General features: G+C 35.0%; 1 protein-coding gene across 2 annotated transcripts in view; it reads right to left on the reverse strand.

Moving 5' to 3' along the window:
• Positions 1-200: 200 nt before the first annotated feature.
• The window catches only part of LOC123547011 (ribonuclease H2 subunit A-like), a 77,349-nt gene continuing 61,857 nt past the window's right edge, over positions 201-15,692 (reverse strand). Inside the window, exons 7-8 of one of the 2 annotated variants that reach the window (XM_045333744.2) lie at positions 2,470-2,593; positions 201-525 (exon numbers count right to left, since the gene is read on the reverse strand). In XM_045333744.2, coding sequence (XP_045189679.2) covers positions 396-525; positions 2,470-2,593 — 254 coding nt within the window. In that variant the 3' untranslated portion in view covers positions 201-395. The remainder of the gene's footprint in view (positions 526-2,469; positions 2,594-15,692) is intronic. The other variant, XM_045333745.2, reaches the window with a different exon arrangement.

The raw sequence follows: 15,692 nt of genomic DNA on the forward strand, positions 1-15,692 counted from the left end.
CAACCAGAGTTCTGCATGGAATTCAATTCTTTGAATAATTTTGAAAGGGGGGCACCCAAGGATCATTCCTGTGAAGTTTGGTTTAATTCTGCCCAGTGTTTTTCTAGATTTTTTAAGAAAATGTTGACGGACGGACGAAGCGTGACGGACATTGAGCAGTCACAAAAGCTCAAGTATCATCATGCAACTGAAAAAAAGTATTTGTAAAGAAATAGAATTTTTTTTATTTGTTAAGTCCTGCAGAAAAGGTAGTACAAATATGTCTTCTGGTTTCAACAATAAAAATTTATCTAGCGCATGGAACCAAATGACATGAAAAAGTTTTGGCGTCATTTTACGATCACTATTTCCTAATGGATGCCAAGGTTTTGGAATCATTTCACATTTGTAATGCCTTAAAGGTTAGTCACATTACTGAGGCATCTTTCTTTATAGAATCTATGTCTGTTTGTACACTCCTCTTTTTTACCCATGAACTTGATAAGTGATTGCACATTCTTGTTCTCTTCTTCTTCATCATCTTCCCTGCAAACAAACAGATTCTAGTAAACATTTTAAACAGATTCAAGTAAACATTTACATAAGGCATAAAGCAACTCACCAGAGGAAGACCTTGACCATTTGACCTTGTTTCTGATCAACTTTGGTGAACATTCTTTCAGAAGTTCACTGTAAGCTATCAAAGATTTTTTCTATTTTTTGCTGCGACAGCCCAAAAATACAAAATAACTGAAACAAACCTGGGGGAGTTTCGTGACAATCTATCAAGTGATTTATGAGCATTTTCTGTTTGTAGCTTTGATGTCCCTAAAACGTGGTCAGGCAGAACCATTTAAACAAAACTGAGACAAGTCTGTACCAAGGATGCTACAGACTGAATGTTCCAATAACATATTCATGAAAGAAGTTGTTTAAAAGATTTTTCTATATTCAGCTCTGTTGGCCCTTAAAATCTGTAAAGCTCAACCATTTGATTAAGACCCTACAAGAATGCTACAGCCCAAGTTTGGTGATGATTCATCATGAGAAATTGGTTTAGCAGTATATCACAAAACCACAGAGAAATATTTAGTAAATAAACAACATCTTATCCAACTATCTACCTGTCCAATACATGCTGTACAGTTCAGTCCTATGCAATTACATATTTAAAATACTCTCCAAAAGTTGCCCTCTTTTAAAAAAATAAAACATTTGTAAAGAAACAAGAGGGCCATGATGGCCCTATATCGCTCACCTGAGTAGAGTTGCTTGCTTGAACAAATTTCTTTAGCTAAAGCTTTAAGATCTAGGCCTTCTGGTTTATTTTTAGCAAATTTATGAAGATTTCCCTATGCACAATCAAGTAACCCTGGGGCTGGGTCAATTTGACCCTGGGGGGGTCAAGATTTGAACAAATTTTGTAGAGGTCCACTACGCAACGCTACATGTCAAATATCTAAGCTCTAGGCCTTCTGGGGTTTTTTTTTTAGAAAATTTTGAAGATTTTTCTATGTACAATCAAGTAACCCTATGGGGCGGAGCCAATTTGACCCCGGCAGTCATGATTTGAACAAATTTTTAGAAGTCTACTAGGCAATGCTACAGGTCAAATATCTAAGATCTAGGCCTTCTGGTTTATTTTTAGAAATTTTTTGAAGATTTTCATATGTAAAATCAAGTGACCCGTGGGGCAGGGTCAATTTTGACCCCGGGGGTCATGATTTGAACAAATTTTGTAGAGGTCCACTAGGCAATGCTACATGTGAAATATCTAAGCTCTAGGCCTTCTGGTTTATTTTTTAGAAATTTTTTAAAGATTTTCATATGTAAAATCAAGTGACCCCTAGGGCGGGGTCAATTTTGACCTCGGGGTCATGATTTGAACAACATTAGTAGAGGTCCACTAGGCAATGCTACAAGTCAAATATCTAAGCTCTAGGGCTTCTGGTTTTTGAGAAAAAGATTTTTTAAGATTTTCCTATGTAAAATCAAGTGACCCCGGCAGCAGGGCCAATTTTGACCCCTAGGGTCATGATTTAAGCAATTTTGTAGAGGTCCACTAGGCAATGCTACATGTGAAATATCTAAACTCAATCAAATGCCATTAATACTTTTCAAGTTATACTCCGGACAAGTGTGACGGACAGACTGACGGACGGACAGTTGGAAGGACAGACAAAGCGGCAATTATTTGCTCGCCCTTTGGGAAGCATAAAAATAATCAGGGTCATAAGGATTAGCAGAAACAACTCTTTTTTTTCTTGGTCTTACACACCTGGCATATAGAAAATAGCCTCTAGTATACAGTTACCTAGATGTTTTACTTTACATACCCCAACCTCCTAAATACTCACAGTGAACCTCTCTTGTCAGGTGGATTACAAACTAGATTTCCCACATACTGCCTAAACAAAATGATCTTTATAAAGTATCTTTACAGTTGGGCATCAGATTAAACAAAGTATAGACTATTAATATGATAAATACCATTTAAACGTGACTCCATTTTTTTGTATGATTTTATCAGCTGTAGACCAACTAAATCTCACAAACTGTGGAAATCCAAAAACACGATCTAGACTACCTGACATAAACTTCTTTGTATTTGGATCTGCAAAATAAGGAAATAACGAGCAATCAATTAACACGAGAGCCAGTCATACACATATTGGTCATAAGCCAGTCATACATGCGGTATTGTGGTGAGTGAGTTTTATGCAAAACAAGTGGATAAATATGGAGAAGTAACATATCTGGATTTGTAACGTTTCAAAGAACATCTACCATTTATATACTGACTTTTTAGCATGTGTGTTGATTTATTCACTTCTGCACAGATTGGGGGTAGGGGAGGGGGGGACAAATTTTATAGCTTTTTACTACTGGGACACTGTGTTTGCTCTGACACTTTTACCATATAACTAGTGCTCACAAATTTATCATGCACATATTATAGACAATTTCACAATGAATTCGGATATTTTCAAGCATCTTTGGATTATTAAGTTGATCAGCTGACTCTGACAACCAATAAAACTCTGGCGATTAATAGGTAAACATAGAGAGCATTGACTTGTTTAGAATTCAAATACACAAACTTATCAGAAGCTAAAACAAGCTTATTCATCGGGAAAATTACCATCAGTGCAGGAGAAACTCAACATGTCAACCAGTAATAAATATTTCTAGAGGTTTCCCAAAAATTGTTTACAATTGGACATGTACATTGTGATATCAGTACTTAATTTCAAATAAACTTGGTAATCAGTATTTGTATTCTATACTGGTATTATACAAGACCTTTAATTTAATTATTTATGAGCAAATATCTAACCATTTTTAACCTTGAATATTCATACGGCTGTTCTACAAGGGGCAGGACGTGAAGTGGTTGCACACTTGGTTCAAGCGAGCGAAATGGTCGCAAACTTACAAAATGGCGGATATTTACTGACATCTTCGCGTGTTCGCTTGCTTTTTTATCAGGTAAGTGTGTTTCTATGGTATTCTGAACTCTACGGGTATGTGCATGCACTAGTTCCATGTCTACGTCACACTCGGTTTTGTGTTTCAGCGTCGTAGACATTGAATTCTCGAAGTTATTGAAGTTATAAAATGGTCATGTCAATGTTTTGATATTTGAAATGCGTCGTTTCTTGCCTATTTTTTCATTCTAATGATCAAACTAGCCTGTTTTGGGACCCTTAAACGTGACAAAACAACTCATTGTGAAGAACTCTATAAAAGTTTGGTTCTGCATGTTTTCAGGGGTAGTGCTATACCCAAATAAATCTTGTTCAAGCTCTTTTTTGTTGCACACTTGCACTTCAAGCAATTTCGGACGCAAACTTTTTCTGGAAAATAGTGTCCAATTCACGGAAAATGTTTATTGCGTAACTCGTGGTACATTTTTCTTCCTGTTTAGGTTTTAAAATTTTACATCGTCATACGGCCCTTTAATATTTTAATATAAATGTTTTGATAAAAAAAACATGCCATGTTTCAGTGAAACCTGGTAGGGAGTACTGCGCGACAAACAACTGAATGCTCTTATTTTATCAATTTCGTTGTAAATCAATAAAACGATATTATTACATAATAATTTGAAAAATACTTTTAATATCCTTTTTGATATTTTAGGTTGAAGTCCTGCATACATCATGCCAAGATATAAAAAGATCCTTAAAGTTACAAAGCGAAAACCAGGCAAGTGCAATAAAAGACACAATGAAGAGGTACAGGATGTGCAAAGTTTAAAAAAGAGGTGTACTATTTCAACTCCAAAATTCTTAAAGTTCAGATCCAAATCCAAGGGGCATATGACTTTTTCTCCATCCAGAACCTGATTCTTCAGTAGGTGAACAAACCACGCTAAGACGTATATCAGAAATAACCGTTAAGTAAGTGTTAGTGTCGAAACTTCAGGATATACTCAGAAAAAAAAAGCAAATAAAAACGTAGGGTCGTGTGATTCACTTTTTTTTTTTGCTAGACTGATCTGAATATTTAGACATCAAACATATTTTTCATATTGGAAGTCTATGGAAACCCCTTTTATAACCATTCTGGGAATAGAAGGTGTTCTACGAAGTATATATTAATGAAACTTCTCACAGTCGTAAATAAACATAATTTTTATTATGGCCTATTATGTGTTGAAATAATTTTTTTAATAATTAAAGCAAACCGCACATTTCTAGATCTAGATTAAGAGCTCGTTTTCGGAAGTATGAAACGTGTCAGATGTTTAAATATTATATTTAATACTCACAGATTTCCATTTATTCATAAAATTACTTTCATATCCGTACACCGAATCCATGCTTTATTCTACGATTTCCGGATAAATGATATTACGCCATTGCTTCCGGTTTATCAAACGCGCAGATTTAACTTAATGCTTAACCTAACCAGTATTCCTGGATTCAGTACCAGTGCAAACTTGTTCTCCGCAAATAACTGACAACTTTTCCATATGTATCAGCGGTGAAGGACGAATGATTGTAGACACAATGTCTTTTATCAAATCGTCACAGAGAAAAGACGCCCGCCCCAGGGACCTAACTCATACTCTGCGACTAGTAGATCTGCGATCTCCCTAATAAGCAAAACGGGCGGGTTTTAGCCTATTCTGTAGCACAACGATGTTGGCAACCTAAAGTTCAAAAATATAGAAGACGTATGTTAAGAATTGCTGCAGGACGAAACATTAAAATGCCGTTTACTTGCGAAATATATTTGAGCCGTGCCTTGAGAAAACCAGCATAGTGGCTTTGCGACCAGCATGGATCCAGATCAGCCAAAGCATCGGCGCAGTCTGGCCAAGATCCATGCTGTTCGCTTTTAAAGACTATTGCAGTTAGAAAAACCGTAAGCGATCAGCATGGGTCCTTCCCACACTGCGCAGACGCACAGGCTGGTCTTATCCATGCTGGTCGCAAAGCCATGGTGTCGGTTTTCTCGTGGCGTGGTTCACTTTAATTGTTACTAAATGAAACAAAAAAAAAAAGCGTCAAACGCAACAGTGTATAATGTTATTTGTTCAGTTCCTTATATTATATAAATTTTGCGTTACATCGCAATATATTGCACAATTACCAGTGTTACTTTTTTATTGCAGAGATCATGAGTTTGACAAAAGGAAAGGAAGTCTACCTAAATCTGGAACGTTACGAAAATTAAATGATGTGCCCAGAGGAGTTCAGCCAGTTAGGTCTCATTATAAAGTGAACGAGTCTAGAGTTTTACCATCACTTAGACTTGGTATTTCGGAGATGTTGAGCGAACTCACAAAGTAAACTGTATACAGTTACTAACGTCTATAAACAATTACTAGCAATTCTAATATGACTAACAATGTTTTAATCATCACAACGATATTATGTTGACGTATGTTGACGTCAAGTCATAGTGATATTTAGCGCAATATACGCATCAAGAAATAGCGCTTTCAAATTTTATGAAATATTTTACTTAACATTATTTTAAGAAATGTCCCATCACACAATGTTTCACATATTTAGTTAGCTATTCGCTTAGCTGAATAATTCGCAGTAATTTTTGCCCGAACTGAACGCTGCCGCAAGACGCATTACCGTTTCCGGTCTTGGCGTGTATGAACAAAAACCCACTGTTGGCGCCATGCTTGCGCAAAGGAACAGTGCCATCATACATGTATTTGATATAAATATACAATATATAAGAATCGAAATAATTTATAGGAAAACGGTGCTTTATCACTTTTTTATACACTCTAGTGGCTGTGCCCTCGTGAAATTAATACGCCCACGGTATAACCGCCCACCGTATATAAATAGTAATAAAGCACTGTTTTGCTATAAATTATTTCTTAAATGTTCGGCTGTGATCAAATCAATGTTCCCTTGAAATGAACAACCAGATGATATCTTCTGTTGATTGCTACCACAGGTTTAAATGCCAGTTCTACTGTGTTCAATTTTGCCTTAATCGAAGTTACTTCAATGTGTTCAAGATTATATCTTTTTGGATACCAGTTAAGATTTCCAAACGAAACACGCGATAGCATACGGGTACTTCGCTCCGCTTGACGTATAGGTTATAACACACTAAATAGTTGTTGTTCTTTATTCTATATAAAATTGACCTAATTCCAATGACCGCAGCACACATCAGGACCCATTTTAAATTTCTGTAACCTACATTTTCTTGAAGAATATTGTCAATACTAACTAAAAATCAAAAGAAAAGTGGGGGTCATGTTTGATGCAAGAAAAATAATTTCAGTCAAACACACAAACTGCAAAATCAGCTAAAAAATGAGACCCTAAATTATACTGGTGGTGTATGATCTACGTTTCCATGAAAAATTTTGTAATGTTGTTATTTCATTATGAAAATGCTACCTACATGTCAAGCATAGATCTGTCATGTGATTTTAGCAAAAAAATTGCAAAGAAAATAAGGAAAATAGCTCTACAGAGCAAAAAAACAGAGGACCATTTGTATCCGCCATTATGCGACTACCATTTTTTTTCGCGCCATTTTTCTATTTAGTGTCTGTATGCCTATACACTTGAGTTTTGTCTTGCGGTACTTCTTCCTTCTGTTTGATAACTATTCAATTATCCAATCAGAAACGACGAAGTTAAGCACATGATAAAGTGATGGGAACTGCAGATGTTACACTGAAACTGGTGACAACAGTTAAACATTTTATCTCAGTTCTGCTCTCCTGAAAATTTTTAATTTTAAAACGTTCATGTGTTTAAGTGTTGGTATTCATGTATTCATTATTTTGCTATACGTACGTACATATGTCTTATAATTAAAGCTGACGATGCATGTTTCGGGAAAAAAAAAATATGAACTATGTTGCATGTCCGTAAGGAAGTATTTTGCATGCATCTTGTTTCCTGTCCGTAATTGTGATCGTGCAACATTGACTCAATTATGGGTCACAAGATTGTGCAGGTGAATAAACAACAACAATAATTGTACTTAAGTCTCTTCTAGTGAACTCAAAACGTTTTACATCATGATTATATCTTCAAACTGAGATATGCTTTTGTACATGTATCATGGCAATGTAGCATAATGTATGCATTTATGTTATTACATCACTGGTGATATATAAATATGTGTTTTTTTCTATCAAAATTAGATGCTCTACTTATGTTTTATGAAAAGAAAACTGTATTTTTAACTAATGAAGTTAATGTATTCCAAATGTTTCAGAGATAAGCATACAATAATTGCCACAAGAAAAAACAACAAACAAAACATAAGAAACAGTATGTTTTTTTTTCTGAACACATTATGTATCTTCTCTGAATCTAGATTACGTATTCATCCTTCAACTTAATAACAAAATTCAAAACTTGTAAAAATTAAAAATATAGTTGCCGGTTGCTTACTGACATTAAAAAGAAAACAAAAAATGGCAGACTTTTTGACAATGCCAACATAAACACATTGTTAATATCAATTAAATCTATGTAGGAATATTTCTTTTATGTGTTATATTTAACAATTGCAAATTGATGGCTACATTTGTTTCTATACATTTGTGTCGTATGTGACCTTTTCATATTGATATTTGAAATTACATCTAAGTTGTATTTGACATTGACATATCAATTAATATGTTACATGTCTGCATTACCCTTGACATTACATATAATATGATATTGTGCTTCCTCATTGTAACAGTTATATAGTCATTGTTAAATTTTTGTTTACTTTAACATGTGCAAACTGACTTTTGTACAAAAACTGATTATAATATATATGAGCCGTGCCACGAGAAAACCAACATAATGCGTTTACGACAAGCATGGATCAAAACCAGCCTGCGCATCTGCGCAGTCTGGTCAGGATCAATGCTGTCCGCTTTCAAAGCCTATTCACGGGTATGAAACGTTGCCTGTGGCACAAAATGTGCCGCACTGAAATGAAGGCATTGCGCTTCCGACGGCGCAGGCATTGCGCAGGATGTTTACAAAAATAACGAGCAAGGTGAGTAGAATTGAAGGTTTTTGGTTATTGTCTTTTTACAGTAAAAACTTTTTAGAAATCGGGGAATGCAGCGGGATGTAGTTGTGTCTTGCCGATAAATCCATGCCCAGTTAGTGAAGAAATATGTAATATTGTTACTTTGCGCGTGTTTTTTAATTACAAAAGTTACAAAAGCAGTGAATATTCCGAGTCATTTCACCTCCAGCTGAAAAAGAAATGATGTATTTCTGTAGTATATTATAAATAGACATGACATCTGATTGATTGAGATAAACTACATGTCAGGAAAAGGCATATCCCCTCGTTCTGCCGACTTTTCAGTCCAGTGCCGCAGGCATCTCGATGGTGCCGCAGACATCATGAGAGGCGCAGTCATCTTGAATACTATTGTAGTCAGTAGTACGTATAATTTCGACCTTCTAACATGTATTGAAGTATAAAATATTAATAACAATGTTGTTCCTCCAGTTATTGTGTAAGATAAATCTTCTCAATCCGAACTTTGTAATATTAATAGCTATTTTAAGAAGTTTGCAATATTTTTTCTTGCTCTTTTAGGGGATGGGACCAGGTGCCTCCCAGTTGAGAAAGTCACATCATTTTGTATCGAATTTGGATTATTTTCTGCTAAAAACATTATTCAATTACCAAACATTCTCATTTGTAACAATTATTGATGCTTAGTTCAAAGCAAGGTATGAAAACCAGCATTGGAGCACAAAAACTGTCATAACTTTTGTCATTTTTCAACCAGTTTTGATGTTTTTGTTTCAGCATCAAGTTTTGTTGTTGTTTTTCTTTACAGTTTGGGCGTACTATTTTGATAATCGATGAGTTGAATTTCGCCCCTCCCCCAACTCCCGAAAAAAAAAATGGCGAAAAATCACTGTTTTGGCTTTCCGAAGAAAAGGAACGGCAAATAAAACACCACACACACAAAAAGAAACCCGTAAAAAACATGAAACTTCCCTTAAAACGATACCGTTTCCCAAGTTTTGTGTGGAAAAAGAAGCAATGAAGTTATCGATAGTTAAATATCTTGATATATTATATTTTCAGATGGATGCACATGCATTCAGTGTATATTAAAAGGAAAAAGAAAATAATTCTTTTTAGATTAGACGAAAACTTTATGTGTACAGTCGGTGCACAGACCTAAATCATAGTTGAACGACAAAGAGTGGGTAAAATACGTAAGTATTTTTGTAGAATTTCAGAAATAATTAGAACAAGTTAAGCCCCATTTGGACAATTTTTTCATTGGTTCTTTGAAAACTGAAATTCAGCTCACCGCTAATAAAAAAGTACGCTCAAACTGTAAAGAAAAAGAAACTCGATGCTGAAACAAAAAACATTAAAATTGGTTGAAAAATAACAAAAGTTATTACAGTTTTTGTGCTCCGATTGCTGGTTTTCATACCTTGCTTTGAACTATAAGCATCAATAATTGTTACAAATGGGATGTTTAGTAATTGAATATTGCTATTTTACGAGAGAAAATGAATCCCAAATCGATATAAAATGACGTGATTTTCCCTGGCCCCATTCCCAAAAACAGCGAGAAAAAATACTGCAAACTTCTTAAAATACTGGTAGCTATTTATATTACAAAGTTCGGATTGAGAAGATTTGTCTTACTACTACAATAACTGGAGGAACAACATTGTTATTGATATTTTTGTACTTCAATACATGTTAGAAGGTCGAAATTGTACGTACTACAGACTACAATAGTATTCAAGATGACTGCGCCTCTCACAATGTCTGCGGCACCATCGAGATGCCTGCGGCACTGGACTGAAAAGTCGGCAGAACGAGGGGATATGCCTTTTCCTAGGCATGTATTTTATCTCAATCGATCAGATACCATGTCTTTATATAATATACTACAGAAATACATCATTCCTTTTTCAGCAGGAGGTGAAATGACTCGGAATATTCACTACTTTTGTAATTTCCACGTTACTGTATTCGATGAAAAACGCGCAAAATAACAATATTACATATTTCTTCACAAACTGGGCATGAATTTGTCGGCAAGACACAACTACATCCCGCTGCATTCCCCGATTTCTAAAAAGTTTTTACTGTAAAAAGACAATAACCAAAAACCTTCAATTTTACTCACCTTGCTCATTATTTTTGTAAACATCCTGCGCAATGCCTGCGCCGTCGGAGGCGCGATGCCTTCATTTCAGTGCGGCACATTTTGTGCCGCAGGCAACGTTTCATACCCGTGCTATTACAACTAGAGAAACCGTTACCGAACAACATGGATCCTGGACAGACTGTGCGGATGTGCAGGCTGGTCTGGATCCATGCTGCTCTCAAACGCACTGTGTTGGTTTTCTCATGGTGTGACTCATATGATCTATATGGTCTTAATTAAAAGTAAAGAAACTTAAGTGTGTGTTGTTTTATTATTCCCCCCCCCCCCCCCCCCCCCCCCCCCAACACATTTAAATGCACTATGATTTCCAAATTACCAGGACAGCATTCGCGATTAATTACGCAAACATTGCAATTATTTGAAAGTATACTAATTCAAAACATTCAAATATTCATTGCTAAGGAAACATTGACAAAATACCAAAGATACTTCAATCAATAAACATGAAACTGAAAGTATAAGTTTAAACTTTAAAAAATACAGATGTTTACGGTAGACCTTTTGTCACTTAATGCCTTCCTGACAATAAATAAATAAATAAATAAAATCTACATTTGAAAAAAAGCAAAAGGAATGTAAACATTCACGCCTCTTTACTCCAAAATTTATCAATTGTACTTCAGTCTTTGCTTTCTTCTACTAGAAACGCTTTCAGATGAATTTGAAGGCATTTCTTCCAATGGAATGACTTTCCATAAACATGGCAAATATGCTTGGGCTCTCCATGTACTTTCATATGCTGTTTCAATAGCCTGGAAGCCTTGAAAGATTTTTTACATTTCTCACAAGACCAGTCATTCTTCGCATGAAGATTCTTGTTGCATTCACACTTTTTTTCGTGCCTCGCCAAGCTGGATTTGTACGCGAATGTACGCGCACATTTTGAACATTTAAATGAGTTGTTAGTATTCCCATGTATAGAAGTATGAGCTTCAAAACTCCTTTGTGACATCAATTTCTTTCCGCATGTTGAACAAGTATACGGCGACTCTTCACTGTGCAATGTTAATTCATGTTTCTTTAATAAGCATGGTTTAGCGAAGCCTTTGCCACAAATAGTGCAAAGGTGTTTACATTCTCTATGTATCTGCATATGTTCATTAAGAGAATACCTATTGTGAAAGTCCTTTTCACAGACGATACAGTGGTAGTTTGTCGTCTCATGTGACGACAAATGTCGCTTTAGCCCAAACTGTGAGCGGAACTTTTTTTCACAAATGCCACATTCTAGAAAACTTTCATCCCCGTCTGAATCTTGCATTGTTTCCTGAAAAATAAATTGGTCTATGAAATACAATACTGTATAACGATTTCAGATCTGTTGAAATTAAAACACAAGTTTACCATATAGTAGTGCGATAATGATATTTTCTATGTAAAATATATCTAAAAAAAATCTTAATGTCAATTATAAATACAGGATCAATGGGAATGGAAACTTAGAACTGGGACTAAAAATTGCATCAAACACTCGGTCTTGGGTATATACAATGCTAATGCACATCATAGCAAAACACCTATTCCATATTTCACTGATCTTCCATTTGCTGCTATGAAACCATAAAGTAAAACCAGGAAAAAAAACTTCAGAAAAGGAAAAATCGCACCTAGTTTAGCACGATTGAAAGTCTTAATTTAAAAAAAAACTAACAGAAGGGTCCCCTTCCTTTTCCTCTTTAAGATATTTATCTTCTTTTTGGCTTCCTGCTGACTCTTAAATAAATCCAGTCTTATTCTTATATCTTATTTTATAATTCATTTGAAGGCGCTGATATACAGATCGTAAGACATAAAAGGGCTTTAAAACCTTGATTATTTACAGATTATATGTAACTGAAACACATCAGTAGTTTTTGCTTTAAAAAAGTGTTTGTAAAGGGGTACTGGGGGTAAACTGCTTTAATTTTATGTTTTTATTGTATTGTAATTGTATAAAGTGCATGTATGCAAGAATGAGACGTAGAAAAAGATATATATATTTGATTATAAACCTATAAACCTTTATATTTAATGACCACAAGGTACGAATTTCAGTTTCACCGTGGTGTATTGGTTAAGAATGCGAGGCAGTTTTATTTCCAAGGCAGCCTGAGTTCAATTACCGACATAGACATGTTTTTACTTGTTATGGAGCATTTTAAAACACAGTTTAGAAACAAAAATTCATGTTCATAATACAAAAATATTCCATTCTAAAGAAAGATCATATTAACCCTTACCCTGCTAAATTTCTATAATGAACGTGTCCATCAGTTAATTTGGACAGTACCATTAACTGTAGGTGTGCTTACCAAAAGATACGGACTGAATAGCGAACAATGCAGATCTTGATAAGACTGCACATATGTGCAGGCTTATTATGATCAACACTGGTCGCAAAGGCAGAACCAATCGTGTCCAGCAAGCTAAGGGTTAAGCAAGAAAAAAAGAGGACAGTGTCTTTAATGAACAGCAATAGAAAGCATATAGAAAGACCGTCCATTATGCTGTTCTTTAAACCGGCACCTCTAAGGATTTATATTTAATGGGTAGTTATGATTTATCAATGTCATCCCTTGATGGATGGTTTGTCAACAAATCTGCTTGAAAGACTTACAACATGAACAGAAGCTTCATTATAGACTAAGAATAATTCATGAAATACCTAATAACTACACTTGCACTCACTCAGCTACCATCCTACCTAAAATAACTGCTGCGTTTATAGGTAATAACAATAGCCAGTAACAAAATGCACGTTACTTCTGCTTTGTTGCATATGGCGTTGTCTAACAAAGAGAGATAACTACGATGTCATTTCTGCCAAATTTTGTAGGCTATATGCCAAAAAGAAAAAAAAAGAAATTATTCTTTGTTTCATATAAAATTCAGCATCTTCAGATCAATTTTGATAAAGTTGATAGATCTGCACTCCGTTGTAGACCTATTTTCAACAGGATACACATCTTTTTTACAAGAAATCGAAAGGAAAAAGGGGTGTCAAATAGTATGCAGTGAAATGCAAGTCAACTGGTTAGGTAACCTTATATTGCCGCATAACACATGCCCTACTTTCGTTTTCAAGTAAACAACTTGAATATATGCGAAAAAGTGTCTTCTTATGTAAAATACATTTCAAGTGTGAAATAATGCCCACTTACGCGCATATGCTTTAAAATGGAAAACAATTAGGGTCTATTTATTAGGGACTTTTCCGACACCACGGAAGCACATTTTTTACCAAATTAAATAATAAGGGTAACTATATTTTATTTACTTTCGGCAATTCATACATTTATTTCTCAGAACCTTCAGTAAAACATTCTGCGCAGTTCCATTATGAAATTTACGTTTTACTGATACCTCCCTATGTCCGCTTCTCGGCAAAAAATGTCACCTTATGTGCAAGATTTACATTTTTTCCAGTGTTTTACAAGAGGCTAGAAAATGTTTGAACGCGCAGAAGGTAAAATGATCACAGCTTCATTTAAAATGTCACGGATTTAACAAGTCCATTGTGACTTCATGTCTTTATCAGTACAGTAATACGGAATTTGACCAGCCCCAGATTTGAATCATCACCTCAAGTGCGAATGTTTGGTCCAAAATCATAGAAAGCTAAAAATTAAACCTCTATTTAGTGCTCAAACGTATTTATACGTGACTGGAAATAGAATTATTACATTCCAGTCTGTCTGCTGCCACTTCGAGAAAATTACATGATTTGCCTCTTCAGCGAGTTGCACAATAAACATTTTCCGAGAGTTGGACACTGTTTTTCCAGAAAAAGTTTGCGTCCGAAATTGCTTGAAGTGCAAGTGTGCGACAAAAAAGAGCTTGAACAAAATTTATCTGGGTATAGCACTACCCCTGAAAATATGCAGAACCAAACTTTTATAGAGTTCTTCACAATGAGTTGTTTTGTCACGTTTAAGGGTCCCAAAACAGGCTAGTTTGATCATTAGAATAAAAAAAATTGGCAAGAAACGACGCATTTCAAATATCAAAACATTGACATGACCATTTTATAACTTCAATAACTTCGAGAATTCGAGGTCTACAACGCTGAAACACAAAACCGAGTGTGACGTAGGCATGAAACTAGTGCATGCACATACCCGTAGAGTTCAGAATACCATAGAAACACACTTACCTGATAAAAAAAGCAAGCAAACACGCGAAGATGTCAGTAAATATCCGCCATTTTGTAAGTTTGCGACCATTTCGCTCGCTTGAACCAAGTGTGCAACCACTTCACGTCCTGCCCCTTGTTCTATAATGAGATATCTGGACTGGAGTTCAGCATTGTTTACAACACCAGTAACCATACACATTTCAGATAATTGGTTTCTCTTTTGTTTTATTTCAGAAAATCAATGTGAAAGAAATTCCTCAGCAGGAAAGCAAAAAACTGCATTTTTGTGTGAAATAAACTCATGCACAAACACCTCATCATCTGTTTACATCTATAATTAGTTTATTTTGGCATATATTGTGCATGTAAGTCACCAGGAGAACTGTATCGTCTGAACTGTTTTGTCTATTGCCATACCACTCAGAAAGTTTCAACAGTATTTTAATCTATCAGTGAATCATAAATTTATGATAATAATCTAGCGAAATGTGTTATTGAATGATGTTGGGTTTTATTATGTAAATACATTCATCTGTTACCATCCTTATTATACCTTACCAAATTTCTTTCAACAGAAGAATAGAAGTAAAAGTGAAACAATCTTTAGTCTCATAGAAAATAATACATATAAAATTATCGTTCATTTTTAACAAGTCTGGAGACTTTCTTAGAGACTTTTTGAAATTATGTGTTTGTTACTTTTCTTGTCAGAGACACAATTCAGGACTTTTACAGATAATAATTTGTCTTTCAATTTTAATAAGATGATAAAATAACTATATATAGCTGGAAAGAGTACTTAAAATTGAGCTTTACTTCATTACTATATTTTACCTTACTAAGAGTACACATGGTAAAAAGAATGGCCCCTCTTGTACAATGTAAACAGTAAATGCTACCAAATAGAATAAATTCTGGTAATCATGATGA

This window comes from Mercenaria mercenaria, chromosome 9 (genome assembly GCF_021730395.1).
Source record: "Mercenaria mercenaria strain notata chromosome 9, MADL_Memer_1, whole genome shotgun sequence".
Classification (NCBI taxonomy): Eukaryota; Metazoa; Mollusca; class Bivalvia; order Venerida; family Veneridae; genus Mercenaria; species Mercenaria mercenaria.